We start from the raw sequence: 21,199 nt of genomic DNA on the forward strand, positions 1-21,199 counted from the left end.
TGGGAGGGGGAGAGGAAAGGGCACAACAATTGACAGCTGCCTGAGGGCACCTACAGAGGTGATGGGGTCAGCTCCTTGTGGCAGTAGCAGCAAAAAACCATAGGGCAGCAGCCATGGTTTGTGGCTTAAGACATTTGGACTAGATGTGGGTAGAAAGCCTTTCCCTGGAGACACGTTCTTGGAGGGGTAATAGTCTCTATCCTTGATTGCTCTTGACTGTCTGCTTACCCATGGGCCCAGGGCACTGCTACTCCAACAGCAGGATCCAGTTATAGGGGTGAAAATTGCTTTTTTGGTGAGCGCTGTAGAAGAATGCGAGGTTTGGGGAAGGAGCAGGAGCCTGAGCATTGGATGGACACCTTGCACCCCAGCAGAACTGGATGCAACAAACCGTTTCCCTCCAGAGAAGAAGAAAAAAAGGCTTGTGCCTTGCTCCCAATGGCTTGTGAGGCTTCAGCAAGCTTTCAAGTGGTGTGTTCTTGCCCATGATTTGGATTGTGGCTCTGCGCCAGCACTGAGCTTTCGGCAACTGTTATCTGATTTACACATAAACTGTCTTTCTGTGCCAGTTACAGCTGACATTTTATTAAAACCTACTGTGAAAGAACATAAAAGATCATTACATCATTTTTAATGTCAGAAAACATCATGACATCAGTTTATGATGATGAAACATCAGCATGGGTACAGCAAAGTGCAATGGTTTGTGCCCAGGTCAGAGCTGCTTAGTTTTGACTCTGATATAACAAAGATCAGAACCTGGGCAGTTTGGCTGATGTTGGCATTTACCAGTCCTGATTTTAGCAAGTGGTTAGTTGAGAATTTGTGCTCTTACTACAGAAAAAAAACCAAGTCCTTATTAAACCACAACTCAAGGGTGCCTTCAGGCTCAAAATACAGAAGGCAAAGGTTTGGTAGCAGTTTATTTTTCTTCAATTCTGTTTGGTGAGTGGTGAGGCCAAGCTGGTAGTTGTTGTCTGTTCCAATTGCCTTTAATGCTTGAAATTGCTTGTGGTCCTTGGGTGTGCAGATTTTGTTTTACCCTGTTGTGGTTTAACCCAAGCGAGCAACTAAGCCCCAGGCAGCCATTGGCACACTCCCCTGCAGTGGGATGGGGGAGAGAATTGGAAGCATAAGAGTGAGAAAACTCATGGGCTGAGATAAAGAGTGTTTAACAGGTAAAGCAAACATGTTGCGTGCAAGCAAGGCAAAATGAGGAATTCGTTCCCCACCTCCAATGGGCAGGCAGGTGTTCAGCCATCCCCAGGGCTGGAGAGCTCCTGAATGTGTAGTGGTGACTTGGGAAGACAAATGCCTTTGCTCCAAATATCCCAGCTTTCCCCCAGCTTTACATGCTGACATAACATCCTATGGTGTGGGATATCTCGTGGGTCAGTTGGGATCAGCTGTTCCCCAGCTGTGTCCCCTCCCAACTCCTTGTGCACCCTCAGCCCACTTGCTAATGGAGTGAGGAGCAGAAAAGGCCTTTGCTCTGTCTAAGCACTGCTCAACAGTAACAAACCATCCCTGAGTTATCAACACTGTTTCCAGCACAAGTCCAAAACAGAGCCCCAGAGCAGCTGCTGTGAGGAAAATTAACTCTATCCTAGCCAAAACCAGCACACATCCCAATCTACTTTTTATTCATAAAACAGGCCTGGGCTCAGAACTCGTTTGATACACGATTCATGATTCCAAGGCAGGACTGTGTGTGTGGAAGAACAGTGAAAGGGTATCTTTACTGCTGTTCTGTACCAGAATAGAGTAATAATGTTGGAAACCAGAGTTCTTGAGACTTATCTTGGGTCTGTAACAGCATCAGCACAAATTCCAGACCAGTCTACCACGCTTATTTTCACATACACATTTGACTTCGATCTACTCAAATAAGCAGTCTTTCCCTCTTGCTCTCTAAATATAGATAACTGCCATACACATTCATGCATAATATGAATGGTAAAGTGATGAATTCATTAACATTTGACAGAAATGCATGTTTGTTTCTCCTCTGGGCAGAGAAGAAAATAGTATCTTCATGTCTGTAGAGAAGATGGATCTTGCCCCCACTACCCCCTTGCTGCCCTGCTCCATGCAGGTCTGGGGAGGTGGTGATGACCTGTATATAAGGAGGAGAGCAAAGCAACCTACCTGTGTAATAAATACCAGCAAGGCAGCCAAGTGCAAGCCAAGCAGTCAGGATTCATAAGTCCAGTTCATCTGTTGTGATGGATTTTCATGCAGAGCAGGGTGCTGCAGCTCCTGTGCTCGCAAGCCTGCTGCCCCACTGGGATAGATGAGTGCCATGCCGGGACAGACAGACGTGCCCCCAGTGCCCCTTGATCCTCCACTTCCTGCTCAAACAAGTCCCTTGGCAGTGGTCAGTGCTGGAGGTCATTCCCTTAGTCTAAAACCTATGGCAACTGTTGGTGTAAGTGGAGAGTGATTGTGATGTGTCCCCAGTGCCCTTAAGGTACAGGAGGCCAGGAGATGCTGACCTCTGAGCTTTGGACCACAAAGAACCTTCTCTTTACAAAAATGAGGCAGTGCTCAGAAAAATAAGTAGGAAGTGGAAAATCATGAAATTGTAGAACAGCCCAGGTAGGAAGTGACCTCAAAAGGTCATCTGGTCTAGCCTTTTGTCAGAAGGGGAGCCTAGATGAGATCATCACTCACATCTGGAAACCTCCATCAGTGGGGACTCTACCATGTTGTTCCAGTGAATGATTGTTTTCACTGTCAAAAGTTTCCTTCTTACATCAAGATAAAACCTCTCAGTGTAACTTGTACCCCTTGTCTTCTCCATATAGCTCCTTGTTAAGAGAAAGCCTCTTTGTAGCTGCACTAGGTACTGAAATACTGTGATGAGTTTCCCCCCTTCTCTAGGGAGAAAAGACCTAACTCCTTCAGCCTGTCCTAAGGCAGGTTCTATGGCCCTCTGGTCATCTCTGTGACCCTCAGTTGGACCCTCCCCAGTCTGTCTCTTTTTTGAATGGTGGAGTCATGCCAGTGTCATTCCTGTCTTGAATTGTGGTGTCATTCCTGGCTTAACATTGCTGTGGTGCATTTTGCATGAGCTTGTTAAAACAAGCACCACTGAAGAAAGCCACCTCTGAGACCAGCTTTAGGATGAGCCTAGTTGCTTTGCAGGAGAGCTTGTTCTTGCTCCCTGATTGTGAAAGGAGTTGAGGGACTGGTCCAGCCACCGATGTCTGCAGGCTGCCAGAGCTCGGGCGCACGGCTCCTGTGCAGTTGGGCTGCCAGACCTATTCCCATGGCCTTCTAGCTACATCTCTCCTTACCATATTAAGAACATCTGGACACAGTGATTTATAACTCTCTCCCTTGATAGCGTTGGCTGTATTTTACATCGGAGCAATTTTCTGTACTGCTGAACTATTTACTCATGAGTGGATTTTGTGGTAAAGCCTTTCCCAGACTTCAGCCCTATTGAGGGTGCAGCTGATTCCACACTCATCCTTCTTTCCTTCTTTTTGCCCAGTTTCTCTGTCAGTTTTATGATGTCTGTGTTGGCTTTGCATCCTGGGGCTCTGCCTTGATTTTGTGAGCTTGTCACTTGTCACTGTTAGCTCTTCTAAACCTTGCCTTGTACCTGGACAGCGGACCTTGAAGGCCAGGCTGAGTCTATACGTGAAGCATTCCTGATAACTTGGTGGCTGCCTCTTGTTCCTCAGAGTTAATGTGCTATTTCAGTAGTGACATAAGAAAAAACTCTTTCATTGTGAGAGTGACAGAGCACTGCCACAGGCTACCCAGGGAGGGTGTGGAGTCTCCTTCCTTGGAGATCTTCAAGACCCACCTGGATGCGTTCCTATGTGACTTGATCTAGGTGAACCTGCTTTTGCAGAGGGATTGGACTAGATGATCTCTAAAGGTCTCTTCCAACCCTACCATTCTATGATTCTATGTAGTTTGCTCAGTAGCCTCAGCAGGGCTTCTCAGACACCTAGCCATGCTCAAGAAATATTTTTGGACTTCTGTCATAAGTCATGGCTTTATATTTTGTCTTTCAAACAGTTTCTTTACTGACATCCCATTCTTTCTTGCAGGCTCCACATCTGTTTGTTACAAGCCTACCAGCCCAGTCCAGGTCCTGGAAGACACTGGCTTTCTGTACCAGGATCACCAGTTGTTTGCTGGTAGGCATGAAGTGTCTCCACTAACAGCTGAGGTGATCAGTGCCAAAGAAAAAGCTGGTGAGTGCGTGGCTGCGCTTCTGTATGAACACACTGCGTTTTCTTCCAGGTTTTTCCTGAAGCATAAATTGAGCAGTTTATACAATTTACAAATAACATTTACAGAGGTGAAGGGCAGCTTCTCAATCTCAGTAGAGTCAAAGGGGAATTACCTTTGAGTTGAGTGTTATGATGCCCCATCATTTATCAGCTGTGCTTGTGGAGAAGGCAGTGTTTCTGCTGGACAAGACTGGACTGAGGTCCGTAGCTTTTTGCTGGTGGAGCACGACTGCAGGTTCACTTGTGGAAGGCTCACTGTGGTCAATCCTTTGGACCTCAGTAAGAGTCAACTAAAGAACATCTCCTAGATACAAGGATGCTAACAGATGACTTGTGCAGGGGTGGAAATCCTTCTGATATATGATAAAGAACTGCCTTGACAGTGTGACATTGGCTTTGTCTGCTTGCCTCAGGCTTATCTCAGCTGTAGTCTAACAACGTAGACTGTGAGCTTTCTGGTATGTTTGAGAGACTTTTCTTGCATGGCTGCAAAAATGTCCAGTATGGTGAGGCTTCTGTGTACTGTGATAGCATGAATAAAGCAGTAAGAGGTTGTTGTAACTGCAGAGACATGTAAAGTAGTTGGATGCATGGCTGCTGTGCAGACAGGTACATGGAGATGTGTGTGTCTGTGCATCTTGCTGGCTCGAATACTGTCCCTGGGAGCTGACAGACCCTCTGAAAGCTGGTGGCCAGTCTGCAACTCCAGCAAGTCAGACTGTGAGGGAGATAATCTTGTTTCAGGGAAATATGGAGAGATATATCTCATAGGACAGGTGTGGAGTGAAAGAGCCTGGGAATCTTCTTCCTGCCTTGAGCCTCACATCATCTTAAAGGCTCAGCTGCAGAAATGGTAGTGGAAATGACCTATTCTCCTCATTAAGAGTCAAAGGCTTTTCTTCCCCTCTGGCATCTGGGTTGTATGTAAGTTGTCCCACAGGATGTGCAGAAAATGATGAAACCTCAGGGAAATAACAAGACCTCGAGAGAAAGTTTGCTTGTTAACTACTTTCAAATGCCAAAAAACAAATCTAAGCTTTTCTGACAAACTCCTCTGAGAACTGGAAACAGCAGGAGAGAGAGAAAGTTGCCAAGGATGACCTCAAAAAACTGAACTGAAAACAGTACCTCCTTCTTGCTGAGGGACATGGGAGGTCTCTGTCCAGAGCTGCAGGCTTATCCTCACTTTCATCTGCACTGAAGTCTTTTAAGAGCACCACTCTGGGCTCAAACACTGTTCAGGGGTGGGTGCAGAGGAGTGCTCTGTGATTCCCACCTCCCAGACATGGTTATATGCCAATAGATGCTTAGCTCCAGGCAAGCTCCACTGTGTACATGGTGCAAAAATGGTACCATTGCCTCTGAATGGCTTCAGTAGCCTCTGTTAGGGTTTTGTAGTTAATCAGTTAGATTTTGCTGGGTGACATCTATGACCATAACACCTTCCTTGTACTCACCCAGCAAAATTACAGCAGTTGGTGTTGACTCTCTTAGAAAGAACATTATTGCCAGAAGGGAAATTGCAATTTTGGGGGAAAGATGTCAGAGCACAGATTATTTTTTAATGACACTTTTAGGACCTTTTTATATTCAGTGTCATTTTACAGTTTTCCTGTGACATGTTCTGCGTTTTATTTTGCTGTGGCAGGCAGTGCACTTTGGAGGGAATTTGACTTGTCTGATTTTGTCCATCAAAGATGCAGTATCTCTGTTAGTATTGCCGTCCACGCTGCCTCTGTAAGCCGTGCAAGGCATCTCTAGGGGGAGGTCAAATCCTGGAACAGGCTTCCCAGAGAGGTCATTAATGCTCTAAGCCTGCCAGTGTTTAAGAGGCATTTGGACAATGCCCCTCATGAGATGCTCTAGCATTTGGTCAGCCCTGAAGTGGTCAGGCAGTTGGATTAGATGATCCTTGTAGGTCTCTTCCAGCTGAAATATTCTGTGCTGTGCTGTGCTACTTCTTTTTATTTTAGGGAAGACCAAATTGCCCTGTAACGTTGCCTGTCCCTCCTTTGACTTGGGGGTGTTCAGAGCTGTGGGCGCGGGGCACTTGGAGTATTTTGGAGGGGAGAGCTGCAGAGGGGGCTGGAGTATGTTTATAGGGGTCACTGCAAACAGCATTAGGGATGATCTGGGATGGGAGGGTGAGCGGGGAACAGTACCCTGCTTCCTTTGGTGGCTTCCAGCCATGTCCCCCCTTGCTCCCAGGGGAACCTCGCAGGGCAGTGCCCCTAGGCTGCATCCTGGGCACGGGGTAGCAGCTTTGGAGTGTAAGAGGAGAAAAAAAGGGAGGGATCAGACCTCCTGGGCAGCAGCAGAGCTAACAGCCGCCTCTCTCTCTCCCTGCCCAGCCGAGGAGGCCCTCTGCACCCTGCGCCCGCCCAGCTTCCGCCGAGTCCCAGAGGCGGAGATGCGAGGGGCGGAGGAGGTGGCAGCCGGCACCGTCCTGCAGCGCCTGATCCAGGAGCGGCTGAGGTATGGCCACCCCGGCGAGAACATGAACCTGCTGGCCATACAGCACCAGGCGACGGGCAGCGCCGGCCCCTCCAACAGCACTGCCAGCACTGTCTCTTCCGCAGAAAACCTCGCGCCCGAAGACCCGCCAATGGTCCAGCCGTCGGGGCGGCAGGAACCCCAGGGGCAGGAGCACCAGGGGGACGGTGCTGTGATGGAGAAGCAGCCCCGGGCCCCGCAGCCCCCACACAGCACCGAGGAACTCCCCACCTACGAAGAGGCCAAGGCCCAGTCTCAGTTCTTCCGAGGCCAGCCGCCAGCCACCGCGCAGGGCTTTTACAGTGCCTCCGGCCAGAAGTCCAGGACGGAGGGGAGGCCGACGGTGAACCGGGCCAGCAGCGGGCAGGCACATAAGGACGAGGCGCTGAAGGAGCTGAAGCAGGGCCACGTCCGCTCACTGAGCGAGAGGATCATGCAGCTCTCTCTGGAGAGGAACGGAGCCAAGCACCATCCCCCAGCCCCGGGGGGTGGGAAGAGCTTCAAGGCAGCTGCACCGCCTGGCAAGGCCACGGACCCGCGGGGCCCACCGCCCGAGTACCCCTACAAAGGCAAGGTGGTGGCCCCTGGCAGCAAGGCTCAGGACCACGGGCTCTTCTACGGTGAGCAGCCGGCTCAGGATGTCCTCAAGGCCTCCTACGCTGCCCCGCAGCCCACTCGGGCAGAGGTGGCCCTCGTCCGCTACCAGCCACCCCCTGAGTACGGGGTCAGCAGGTAATGGCCATCAAGGGGGAGGGTGGTTTGCCAGAGGGAACTGTTTCTGCCCTGACTGGTGGAGGCAGCTGCTTCTGCAGGGCTTGGGCCTCACATAGACCTGTCCCCTGCAAGCTTAAGCCTCATGGGGGAACAGCACCAACCCAGAGCCAGGCCTGCATGGGATGGGTCCTGGAGGCACCTCCATCTCCAAGAGGGCTCTATAAAGCATATACAGCACTTATGCCCTGCTTAAGTCTCCCCAGCATGCTCACTTGGGGCTGTCACGGTGCCAGGCCCCTTGTGCTGGGCTTCCCTGCGAGCAAGGGTTTATTCCAAGCTCATTAAAAATAATCCAGAGCATTTACTCGTTGTGAGCAGGGTTGCTGCTTTAAGAGGCGAGCCTGGGTGTTGTGGGCTCCCTTTTCCTTGTTGTACCTAGATACAAATGTTTCTCTGTCTCATCCCTGTCTCTCTGACCACCCAGATAGTATTTTGCTGTATTTGGAAGACTGGTGTGATTGTGGGTGGTTTCTATGTTGCAAGTTGCCTTATTAGGTGTTTTCTGACCTCAAAATCCTTACAGGTTTTGTTGGCTTTGACCAAAGTTGCACACTCCTACTTAGCCACAGCGCAGCAGTGCAGATGGTACAACTGATGCAGCTCTTCCTTTCTGAAGTTTGTAAGGTGTGAAGTCAGGGGGTGAATGCTCTGCCTTTCAACATATGCAGAAGCCATGGGTTTCGTGTCAAGACGGGGAGGAACTCGGAGAGTGGCTTTGGTGGATGTTGCAAGGCAGTTGTGACAAGCATAGCACTCGGGCTGAGTGCCGCTGGCCTTCCTCCAGCTGCACATGTGTTTTAATTACCAGCCTACCACTGTGAGGAGTTTGGGCAAGTTTTTAAGAGCGAGATGATATTTTTAAGAGCTCAGCAAAAATCTCTGTTTATGGTAAGAAACATCTATATGAACTCAAGGGCAATGGAGTCAAGCTGGGGCCATGCTCTGCCACAGCCATTCGTGGTGCTAACAAACACCTCCAACACCCAGGCAGATTCCTTCCCATAGAAAAGGAGATGGTTTGGTTTTTTTAATTACTCTTGGAAAACACCGATTCCACACCCACTGAGCCTATTCTGCTGAGTCTGTGGAAGTGAGCCGACTTGGGTGCTGTATGCAGTGCTGCAGCTAACTGGGAACCGCACTGCTGTTGAGTGGGAAACCCTCTGGGACCAGTTTAAAAGCCTTGCCCAGGTGCCTGTCAGCAAGGTTAATGCCGAGAAACCCCTTGAGTTCAGTGCAGTTTGCCACAGCAGCAGTGCAGGCAACATTATCCCAGGGCACTGCTGGATCACCCAGTATTTGTGGGGAGAAACCCTCTGGCTCCTGATGGTGGTTACTGCTCATTCCTGGTTTAATTGCACTGCAGAGGGGATGCCTGCTGCCCCTATGTGCTGTTTTCTTTGCATGATGGCAGAGAAATGTCTCTTTTGACAGATTGAGGGGCACTGGGGAGCTGTGTTGTGCAGCAGAGGACTGGCAGTGCGGCAGAGCAGAGCCACTGCAGTTTGCAGACTTACTGATGGTGTCTTGCTTGCAGCACAGCAGGGGCCTGTGTGCATCTTGGTCTGCATATATTCCTGCTGGCTACTCTGGCATATGTTCCCAGGGGTAGGTTAGGAGGTTGGCATAGCTGGGAAGTGTTTCACCAAAGCTGGGTTTGGTCTAAAGTGTATGGTCTTGGGCTTTCTCTAAGGTGATTCTAGGTCCTGGCGTGCAGATGGAGATTTTCAGATCCTTTTTAGCTCCTTCCACCTAGTGTCTGGATTTTGGGGGATGTTTCCTGCCTATGTGTTCCTGATGGCTAAAGGACAGTTGTTCCCTTACAGTGTCTTGTGCTGTTGCTTTGCTCATTGCCTGCAGGTGGGGGACATTTGGCTGCATAGGACAATGTCAGCAAGCAGTGGTCTTGGTCCTCATCTCAGGTTTTTTTCTGTGATATTTTTTGATACGGGAATATCAGCCTTTCACTTTGCTTGAACACACTGAAATATTCACTATTGCCATTACCCAGGCATGTTCTTAATTGGTATGAACTGGTTTAGTTTCTTCTCCTGTGCCACATCCCATGTATAACTGGCCCCACAGGCTACAGGATCCACTTACAGCCCTGTTACCTGAGAAGGTTTGAGTGACAGAGGCCTTTAGGAAGTGGCAGTAAGCCACTTGCTGTTTCTCCATCTGTAGCATACGGTGCATCCCCACATGCATTTCAGACTGTGTCACAGAACAGGCTTGCCCAGATCTGCAAGAAACATGATTAAAATGCAGTTTCACAAAATGGCCTCTGCCTCAAATATCGCTCTTTATGGAGAAGGTATAGGGCAGGTTACGTGTCCAGGGCTGTCAGCCTCGTCTCTGCTGGAGGACTTGTGTGGGCAGCAGCCACTGAGCAGTACTGGGGGAGAGCAGGAGGCTGTGTTACACTGCTGGGTTGCTCTCAAGCACGAAACTGGCTGTGCCTCTGCTTCTGCTCACTGCTTCCCCCCTTACCTGGGCTCTGGGGAGGCTCACGTCCAGTTGTCTGGATGAGACAGATGGCTTGGATAAGACAGACAGAGATAGGGGAGTGCCTAGTTTCATAAGGTTAATAGTAGGGTTTGGAGAGGCTGGTTTTTTTTCTGTTAGATGAGCAAACACGGTGAGAAATTCCACCTTTCATCTCACTGGGAGGGCCTGGGAAAGAAGCTGATGGAAACAGAGCTTTGCCTGTGGTCAGATGGGAATCTCATATATCATAGCATCTCTTCCCTCTCTCCTGGCCTTGTCTGTGCCCCAGCTCATCCATCCCAGCTTCCTCTGGACAGAGAAGAGAAGCACAGAGCTGCATCAGTCCAGAGGAAGCACTCACAGATACCAGAGATGAGAAAGACTTGCAGGGTCACTGATCCCTGTACTCTTTCTTCCCCAAGCCCTTCTATGATGAGGGAAATGTGGCTGGAAACCCACAAATGCTGTCAGGGAGCTGTTGAAGGAGATGGAATAACTGTAGCTTCTGCTTAACTTGCTTTTTTTGGTTTCCCTGGTTTTTTTTTTGCCTTCACATGACTGATTTTAAAGGGAACATTGCCTTTATAATCACCATGGAGAAATCTCACAGCTTTACTGAAAATCTCCAGATACTTGGTATTACCCTGAAGACCTCCTGGAGTTACTTGTGCTGTAATAATCTCAGCATTTCTATAAATCAGACTTAGTGACTTCTGGTTTATGGGCATCATGATTGCAGAGCAAAGCCTGAGCCCTGAAACGTAAAAGGAAAAAAAACAGAAGGCAAATAAAAAGGAGCAGATATTTGTTCCTGTTTTAAAATATCAGTGTTTTTAAGCCAGTCGCATGATACTTGGGGCTCTGACTCACGACTTCTGAATGCTTTTAGTTGGCCAAGTGTAATAATCTTTAGACAACTTTTCCTTTCCTAGATGTGCAGCTATTCCTGAATGGTGTCTTTGCTGACTTTCCTTAAACGCGTGTTCAGAGGGCTGCAGCTATCAGGTAAAAGGGCTTGGCAATAGTCTAATTTAGTCTTTTGCATAGCACTGTGAATTAATTCCACTTTGCAGAACATTTGGTCTCAGTGATTGTAACACTCTGTGTCTGCAGAACCCATCTCAGCCTTTAGAGTCTTGTTCCACTAGCTAATTGCCATCTCTGGCATAGATCTGCATCATAGTTCTAGCCTGTATTTTCTACTTACTGGTTGGGATTTTGCAGTACCTTTGACAGAAGCAGCAAGGAGCCCTTTTGCTATTGGTCCTTTAATGCATTTAACAGACAGAGCCTGGAGCCCCTTAATAATGTCACTGTTATCAAAACCCCTCTTTTCCCTGCGGAAAGCCAGGCTGAACACCGTTGCAGTACCAGCTGAACGAGAGGCTAAGCAGATATAATGTCACCTCTGCAATGCGACTCAATATTCCTCGTTTACGTAGCTCATTAACACTTGCTGTTTCAGACATTGGCATCCCTGGTGCTCCCCACCCAGCTTGTTACTCAGACATGGGAGAGAAATTGCAGCCCAGGGTACGATTTCCCACCCTTTTCATGTAGCTTGCTGTATTTATTCCTGGGTGGAAGAACTTGGACCTGCTCAAGTCCGTATTGTTTCTCTGTGCTCTGCTTAAGCAGGGATCCAGATCACTCAGTGTAGTGAATCGTTTTTATCACTCCCAGTGGCCCTTCTCACATCCTGGTGTCTTTTATCCAGACTGCTTTCTTTCTCTGCACTGTTAATAAAAGGTGTGCATAACGCAAACAGAGCCATGAAGTGGAAACACCTCTGCTTGGTGAGGGCACTTCCTTTGTGGCCACGTGCAGGAGTCAATCCCGCAGACACCTTTTAATTCTGATTTAATCCAGGCATTTTAAAAGACAGCGTGCAACTGAAGAATGAATCTGAGCTGCTTTGAAAGATACCCCAGCCTTTTATGTGCCTCATAAAATTCCACCCTGCCTGGATGTAGAAGGCTGCATTTAACTGCCAGATTAATCTGTGGCTTCTCTGGTTATTTGTGTATTAACACCCCCTCCACTCCCTACACCGTTTTCAGACAACCTGTTGGTATTTGCTCACTCAACCACATGTCTGTGGCTGGTGAGGGGACAACAAGGAGCTTCTTTTCCTTGCTGGGACCCCGCGGGCAGGCGGGTGTGCTGGAGCATGGCCAAGCCCAGGGATGTCACACCCAGGCTGACTTGTGCTGGCATTTGTCTGTGAGGATAGCCCGAGTGTGAGCGTGGCCCGAGGTTGTGCTTCCAGCTGACGTGGATGCTGGCAGCCCTGCAGAGGAGCTTTGTATCCTCTCCTCATCTAATCTGCCTTTCCTTAAAATAACTGAAAGAGAAATTAATCCATTCCCACAGCTTGGGTGATGCCCATGTAATTTCTCCTTATCTCTCTGTGTTATTGTCTCTGTTGGTTCCCCTAGGAGTGTAGAGATTGAGGAAGGCACCTTTGCTGAAAATCAACTGGGCTTTAGAAAGACTATTTATTCTGAATGTGGATCCCTGTGAAGAAATGCAGTATCCTTACCCTCTCTTAACTACCCAGGATGTTTAATATCATGTGTGTCTTTTCACATGATGATTTTACCCTGCAAATCTTGATGTAATTGCCCCTGAAGAAGCCAAGCCTAACAAAAATCACTAACAAAACTGTGAATTCTGAAGATGTGAGTCCAAGTCTGCAAAATGTGTTTTTAAATAAACCTTTGCGTTTCTAAGGTGCTGCAATTGTTACGGATACCATGACGGTATCTCATGTGAGTTTTGACTCTGGATGCCCCATTTCTGTCTATGTCAGCATTTAATGGTGGGTCTGTAACTATTTTCTTGCCATCAGACTGGACTCACTAGTTTTCATGAATTCCTGTCATTTTGCCACATGGTGACAATACTGATTCTCCTGTGTTATTCAAAACCCACAAAGAATAGCATTTTAAGTCTGCTTCATGACTGCAGAAGTCAAAGCTGAAGTCAGGTAGCCACCTGGGTGTGAGGTTTGTATCCAGAACCAAGCTCCCAGTCAATGGCAGGAATAAGCACCTTTGTATGCTTTTTGCTCTCATTGTAAAGGTAAAAGCCTAAGGCAGTTTCAAAGAACCAAGAAATGCCTCTTGCTCTTTGCTGATTCATCTGGAGCATCCACAGTAGATGTGGGAAGTTGTGAGATGAATTTCCTTGGGAGAGTCTTTGGGAAATGAAGTAGGCCAGTCTGACTGAGAGGCAAAGGAAGGCAGGGCAGAGAAAAAGGAGCTAAATCATAGAATCATAGAATGGTAGGGGTTGGAAGGGACCTTTAAAGACCATCTAGTCCAACCCCCCTGCTAAAGCAGGTTCACCTAGATCAGGTCATATAGGAACACGTCCAGGCAGGTCTTGAAGACCTCCAAGGAAGGAGACTCCACACCCTCCCTGGGCAGCCTATGCCAGGGCTCCCTCACCTCGACAGTGAAAGTTTTATGTTTAACTGGAACTTTTTGTGTTCCAGCTTCATCCCATTGCCCCTTGTCCTGTCACTAGATACAACAGAAAAAAGGGATGTCCCAACCTCCTGACATCCACTATCTAGATATTTGTAAATATTAATAAGATCTCCCCTCAGTCTCCTCTTCTCCAGACTAAACAGCCCCAGTTCCTGCAGCCTTTCCTCATATGAAAGATGTTTCAGTCTCCTGATCATCTTGGTGTCCCTGCGCTGGACTCTCTCCAGAAGTTCTCTGTCCCTCCTGAGCTGAGGAGCCCAGAACTGGACACAGGACTCCAGATGAAACCTCACTGGGGCAGAGTAGAGGGGAAGAAGAACTTCCCTTGACCTGCTGGCCACACTCTTCTTGATAAATCCCAGGATGCCATTGGCTTCTTGGCCACAAGGGCACATTGCTGGCTCATGTTCAGTTTATTATCAAGCAGCACTCCCAGGTCTCTCTCTGCAGAGCTGCTCTCCAGCAGGTCAATCCCCAGCCTGTGCTGGTGCATGGGATTGTTCCTCCCAGGTGCAGAACTCTGCACTTGTCCTTGTTGAACCTCATGAAGTTCCTCTCTGCCCAACTCTCAAGCCAGTCAAGATCTACGTTTCCCCCAAGTTCCTTTGTGTTGGTGGTTCTTGCTTGCAGGAGTTCCAGTATAAGTAGTATATTAAGACCGTGCATAAATGTGGAGGCTTGAGTGGTCTTGCTGAATTCTGAGGGTTTTCTCCTCAAAATGAAGTCCACGGTCACCTTTTCTGCTGAAGACACAGTATTGCAAGTTACATATAGCAAGCAATTATATATATTGCAAGCTATACATCACTTAAAAGAGAGTGCCATCTGGTAACGCTAGGCATGGCAGCCCTTGAAAGACTCACAGCTTTCCTGGTGCTCCTTGTTCAAAGGACTGGTTTCCTTATGGTTTTTTTTATAATTCCTTTTCTTTACATTACATTGCATTACAGAAGTATGTAGGAGCCCAATTTTTATAATAAAGTCAACAAAAAAAAATGTTTTCAATAGAAATGTCGCTGAAGTGTTGCAGAGAAATCCCAAACTCATAATGTTTCATAGTTTCATGTTTTTTAAGAGGGATGATTTTTGATGAAAACTTGTTTGGCTGGATGATTTTAACCTGCTCTAATGCAGAGTAGGATCAATATTTAAAATAGAGTAGAAGCATTTTGAGAATGTCATTCTTTACTAATCCCAAAGGAGCTCAGGATAATCCCGAATTCTTCATTTCTTTGGAGCTTTACGTGAGAGGTTGGATGTGAACTGAGCTGATATTACAACTCTTCTGTTTCTATGTAACTCTTACATTTCTATAAATGTTGTTTTGTTCATGTGAATTTTGACTTTATTGCTTGTACACTCAGAGATTTTGCAGGTGGCTAAGTCAGAATGCAATTGGGACAGATTAAGGAAGTAAAAGGAAATTCAGAAACATATTCAATTGGGCTAAACAGCCTTGCTTCAAAAGGCATAGTGTCAGTTGTATCCATTCAGTTCCACACAGAGTCACAGAATCTCAAGGATTGGAAGGGACCTCAAGAGATCATCCAGTCCAACCCCCCTGCCAAAGCAGGACCACCTAAAGTAGGTCACACAGGAACTTGTCCAGATGGGTTTTGAATGTCTCCAGAGAAGGAGACTCCACAACCCATCTGAGCAGCCTGTTCCAGTGCTCCCTCACCCTCACAGTGAATAAATTCTTCCTTGTATTCCTTTGGAACCTCTTATGTTCCAGATTGTACCCGTTGCCCCTTGTCCTATCATTGGACGTCACTGAGAACAGCCTGGCTCCATCCTCCTGACAACCTACCCTTTACATATTTGTAAACATTAATGAAGTGACTCCTCAGTCTCCTCTTCTCCAAGCTGAAGAGCCCCAGCTCCCTCAGCCTTTCATCATAAGGGAGATGCTCCACTCTGTTACCTTTGTGCTGTGTGCTGAACTCTCTCCAGCAGCTCCCTGTCCTTCTTGAACTGAGAGTCCTAGAACTGGACACAATATTCCAGATGTGATCTCACAAGGGCAGGGTAGAGGGGGAGGTGAACCTCTCTCGATCTGCTAACCACAGCCTTTCTAATACACCCCAGGATGCCATTGGCCTTCTTGGCCATGAGGGCATGTTACTGGCTCATGATCATCCTGCTGCCCACCCAGAAGCCGAGGTCCCTTTCCCCTATACCACTCTCTAACAATTCATTCCCCAACCTGTACTGGTACTTGAGGTTCTTCTTTCCCAGATGCAAGACTCTACACTTGCCCTTGTTGAATTTCATTAGATTTCTCTCTGCCCAACCTTCCAGCCTGTCCAGGTCTCGTTGAATGGCAGCACAGCCTTCTGGTGTGTCAGACACTCCCCAAAGACACTTTGGAGAATCTCTGCTGTGCCTCAGATATTGAGACTCTGGTGCCTGGCTGCTGATACAGGGTGTAAATCTTCAGTAGCTCAGTAAGTAGTTTGTAGTTCAAGAAAGAGGGAGATTCCAGGCATCTTTCTTCCCTCTGTAGTGTAAAGCTAGACAGGCTAAGTGTATGTTAAATTGATGGGAGCTTGAGATTTCCCGAAAGTACAGTGTCAAGAGTTCGTGCAAGCAGTTCGATTGCTGTACTTCAGAATGAAACAATTACAGTCTACATTCCCCTCTCTCTTGTGATGATTTGCTCCAATAGTAATATTTGAGTCTGGGATCTTGTTCCTTTCTCTGTCTCCAGCTCGTTTCTGTTGCTCACCTCAGAAGTCAAAGTTTTCACTTAGGTACATTTAAATGCACTTGAGTGTTGTTAATGTTGGCAACCTTCTGTTAACTTCAGGCAGGACAATTGCTTCCCCCTTCTAGTCTATCCCCCCTTTTTTTTTTTATTCAACACACCTGCTTATATTTCAAACAGAGTTCTCAGGATTTCTTAAGGTGCTCAATCACTGCCTGCAGATTTACATATAATGTTACTGTGAGTGATAGACATAATAGAACCAAACCCAACAAGACCACTGGATGGAGCATGGCATTGTAAATTCTCGTGGCTGTTGGTGACCACTTAGAAAAGGTGTCCCACTAATGGCATTCTCCATCTTTCACCTTCTTCATATGTGAATGATGTATCCAGGAATCTTTCCCTGCAACTGGTAGTCTGAGTCTCCCTAGATTTTGAATCAGGAGCATAGAGACTGGTACTTGTTGTCTAGTTGCTGCCTTCACTGTGGCATCAGCTGAGGCATTTCCTTGGGTGACTGGATGGTCTTCCAAAGTATGGGTTGTGCAGTGTATCACCAGTGTTTGTTTAGGCAAATGCATGGCTTGTAGTAGTTTCCTTATCTCCTTTCCATTTGTCACTTATTTTCCCATGGTAATCAAAAATCCTCTCTCCTTCCACAGCATTCCTGTAGCCTGACACACTCCAAATATAAATATTTGCTCCCTTGTTCCTCGCCATCTTTGCTGCTTGTGTTAGAGTTACCAGTCCTGCTCCTTGGGCCTTTTCATTGCTGGCAAAGCTCTGGATTCTCAGACTCCTTTGTTGTCCACTACTGCACATCCAGGCATGCATTTCCCATCCTAGTAGTATGAGGAACCATCCACATCTAGAGTTAAGCTGGAGTTTAACATGAGCTCATATTAAAACCCTTCTGGAACTTATGTGTACTCATGACAACTTTTTCGGAGACATGGTGCAAAGCTCTGTCCTCTGGCAATGGCAAAGTGTAGTGGAGAGAATGGTCCCTCTCCTGTGCTCGTGAGCTGCCTCCATGGGGTGTCTAATTCACCAGGAGAGGGACAGCCTTAGGATATGTCTATGCTGTGCATGTAAAAGCTATCTTGAGGCCAGGGTGAGCTCAGCAGAACTGACTGATGTTATTGCTAAGCCACTCTGTCATTTTTGTGGAGGACAGGTGAGGTGCCTGATGACTGGAGAAAGGCCAATGTCCCTCCAGTCTTCAAAAAAGGCAGGAAGGACGACCGAGGAAACTACAGGCCGGTCAGCCTCACCTCCATCCCTGGAAAGGTGGTGGAACAATTCATCCTGGATGCCATCTCAAAACACATGAAAGAAAAGATGGTTATCAGGGGGACTGAACACAGATTCACCAAGGGGAAATCCTGTTTGACCAACCTGATAGCCTACTGCAATGGCATGACTGGTTGGCTAGATGAGAGTAGAGTAGCAGATGTCATCTACCTTCAGCAAAGCTTTTGACACTGTCTCCTGTTAAATCTTCATCTTCATCAACAACCTGAATGAGGGCACAGAGTGTACCCTCAGCAAGTTGGCTGATGACACCAAACTGGGAGGACTGGCTGATTCCCCACAGGCTGTGCTGCCATTCAGCGGGATCTCAACTGGCTAGAGAGTTGGGCAGAGAGGAACCTCATGCTGTTCAACAAGGACAAGTGCAGAGTTCTGCACCTGGGAGGAACAACCCCAGGCACCAGCACAGGCTGGGGACTGACCTGCTGAAGAGCAGCTCTGCAGAGAGAGACCTGGGATTCCTGGTTGATAATAAACTGAACATGAGCCAGCAATGTGCCCTTGTGGCCAAGAAGGCCAATGGCATCCTGGGATGCATCAAGAAGAGTGTGGCCAGCAGGTCAAGGGAGGTTCTTCTCCCCCTCTACTCTGCCCTGGTGAGACCTTATCTGGAGTCCTGTGTCCAGTTCTGGGCTCCTCAGCTCAAGAGGAACAGAGAGCTGCTGAAGAGAGTTGAGTGCAGGGCCACCAAGGTGATTTAAAGTATTTAAATGGTGTATGTCAGGACAACACGGCAACACTTTTGCTGGAACACGAAAGGTTGCATTTAAACTTGAGGAAAAAGTTCTTTCCTGTTCAGGTGAGGGAGCCCTTGCACAGGCTGCCCAGGGAGGGTGTGGAGTCTCCCTCTCTGGAGGTTTTCAAAACCCACCTGGATGCTTTCATATGTGACCTGATCTAGGTGGACCTACTTCAGCAGGGAAATTGGAGTGGATGATCTTTAGAGGTCTCTTCCAACCCCTACCATTCTGGGATTCTGTGATTTCCTAGTGCTGGCTGCTCAAAGCTTTGCTGGGATCTTCCTGAGGACACTGAGTATGCACCAGGGTCTGTGCTGCTGGGCAGGTTAGCGCTGTGCTTGTGTTCAGGAATGGGCTCATCACTGGTCTTTACTCAGTACCTTTCTGTGCCACAGAAGATTGGACAAAGCATGAGAGCCGGGATGGGAGCACAGGGCTGTGTGTGTGCTGTGTCTGGGGGACTGCAGGACACCATTTGCTTTCCCTCTAGTTGGTGTTTTTCTTGCTGTTGTGTGGTTTGGTGAGGACAAGCTTGTTAGAGTGGTGCTCTTCACTTCCAGGGCAGGACCTTACAATTGCCTTTGCTTTTCATCTTGTTTTGCTGCAGTTGAAGGCACTGACAAGTTATTATCAGTCGAATCAGGGCAACACTGAGAGCTTTTGAAAGCTCTGCTCTGAGAACACATGTAGGTGCTGAAAACATCAGTAATCATATTTATTATGTATTTATATGGCACAAAATAATCTGTCTAAAAAACAGCATTTGTGGATTTTTGAGGTCAAACAGGTTAAATACATCTGTTTGTTAGGTTTCCTGCCTCGTGTAGGGTACAGAAATAAAGGCAGCAACAGCTACAGCAAGCCTAATAGCTTGTAGTTAAGCTAAAATGCAACTGTGAGAAAGTGCTTGATTGCAGACTTCAAGTGAGGTCTAGCAGCCAGCTTATTTTCTATCCAAATTGGGTTCTAACACAGTTATCCTGCAAGGTCTGAGTTGAGCCTCTTAAACAAGTGCAGCGTAGAAATTTCCCAACTTTGGCATCTGGGCCAAGGAGTGGCTCAGCCTGTGTACAGTGAGGCTCTGCATGGGGCTGCTCACCCTCGCTGAGGCTCTGAGGCTGCCTGTGCAGTGGATGAAGGGCTGGAGATGTGGCTGGTGCACACAAGCTTTGAGCTGCTTCCTGCCCTTTTGCAACAGGCAGTCTCCCTTCTTGAGCTTGCAGGGCTGAAATGCAGGACAGAGTTGAGGGACTCCAGTCCCACCTGGCCACCAGCTGCAGGGTTGCCCACGCTGCTACGGTGTCCTTCCTTCTGGGTTATCCTGTAGCCATTGCAAGTTGCGGCTTGGGTGGATTGAAGAGCCTGACCCACAGGCAGGTCTGCTGCCAGCTCACTTCTTACCCTTCCTCAACACCAGCCTGGCAGGTGATGGATGCCGTTAGTCTGGGAGTGACACAATGAGGTCTCACTTTAGAAGATGGCTTTTGTGGCTCTCTGTGATTGACCGGGGCTGTGCCTCCAGCAGCTTTGCAGCACCCATTCCCTTTGCTGCTTGCTGAAGCCTCTCAGGGCTGCTGCTTCACCCACATCACTTCCTTTTGCCTCCCACTTGGGCCAGTCAGCCGGCCCTGCTCCAGGCAGGGAGCAGTGTTGGAAGGGTGAGTAATGCATCCCTTGTGTTTCCTTTGAGCCTGCTGATTCCGCTGCCCAGCGGTGGGGTTTGTGGCGAGGGGAGGCAGCGAGAGGCTGCCTGGCTGCTGAAATATTAACTGCACACCTAGGCAAAAATGCTGGGTTTGAGTCAATGCCTCCTTTATCCATTCATGCCAGATGTATACATCACTGTCAAGAGCAGGCGAGGAGACAATTTACCCAGCCCCTGCCGTGATTGTTGGTATTTAGGAGAGATGAAGACCGCAATCGAGGCTTTAGAGTTCTAACTCTGTTAATGACCCGTGCAGTCATCAGGCGAAAGCTCCTGCACCCGTTCGAAGGGCGCGCGGCTCTGACGCCTCCCCACGTGTGCTTCCCCGCAGCCGACAATGCCAGCCGCCCTTCCCGCTGCCGCCGGCCCAGCAGCACAGCCCCATGTCCTCGCAGGCTGCCGCCGGCCCGCTGCTCCCCTTGCCCCCGCTGCCGGCCCCCGCCGCGGCCCAGCCGCCCAGCCCGCCGCCGGGCCAGCAGCTGACGCCCGACGCCTTCGCCATCGTGGAGCGGGCGCAGCAGATGGTGGAGATGCTCTCCGAGGAGAACCACGTGCTGCGGCAGGAGCTGGAGGGGTACTACGAGAAGGCAGACAAGCTGCAGAAGGTATGTGGAGGGGTGCGTGGGGCCTGGGCAGGGTGACCGTCTTGGTGCTTCTCTATTTGTATTTCACAGTCACTCTACAACTGCCTTAAAGGAGGTTGTAGCGAGGCGGGGGCTGGTCATTTCTTCTTAGTAATGAATGATAAGAGGAAATGGGCTCAAGTTGCACCAGGGGAGATTTAAATTGGAGATTAGGAAGAACTTTTTCACCAAAAGAGTTGTTAAGCAGCATTGGAATGGGCTACCCAGGGAGGTGGTGGAGTCACCATCTCTAGATATGTTTAATAGCCATGTAGCTGAGGTGCTGAGAGACATGGTTTAGTGATGGGCCTGGCAGTGTGAGGTTAGTGGTTGGACTTGGTGATCTTAAAGGTCTTTTCCAACCCAAATGATTCTATGATTGGGTCCCCCAAGCTGTTCTTCGTAGTCAGGTCACTACAATGGGGACAAACCAGTGGCCATCTCTAACCATTACCTTTACAGGGTTGTCTCCAGAAGAAGTCTCCCACAGGCAGAGCCTGCTCCAGATGCAACTGGGTCCTGCACTGTCTGCACAGGCATTGTGTGTGAGAAGCATTCAAAGAGCATGGCCACATCTGTCCTGAGTGGTCTTGTCTACCACAACAC

At 48.4% G+C, this 21,199-nt stretch overlaps 1 protein-coding gene across 2 annotated transcripts in view; it reads left to right on the top strand.

Moving 5' to 3' along the window:
* Positions 1–21,199, top strand: part of AMOTL1 (angiomotin like 1) — a 60,418-nt gene that overhangs the window by 7,819 nt on the left and 31,400 nt on the right. For both annotated transcript variants that reach the window (XR_009818322.1, XM_061991481.1), the window contains exons 2-4: positions 4,068–4,214; positions 6,605–7,478; positions 20,302–20,575. Coding sequence is in view for 1 of the 2 variants with exons in the window: in XM_061991481.1 (XP_061847465.1) it covers positions 4,068–4,214; positions 6,605–7,478; positions 20,302–20,575 (1,295 nt within the window). In the remaining variant the exon portion in view is untranslated. The remainder of the gene's footprint in view (positions 1–4,067; positions 4,215–6,604; positions 7,479–20,301; positions 20,576–21,199) is intronic.

This window comes from Colius striatus, chromosome 1 (genome assembly GCF_028858725.1).
Source record: "Colius striatus isolate bColStr4 chromosome 1, bColStr4.1.hap1, whole genome shotgun sequence".
Classification (NCBI taxonomy): domain Eukaryota; kingdom Metazoa; phylum Chordata; class Aves; order Coliiformes; family Coliidae; genus Colius; species Colius striatus.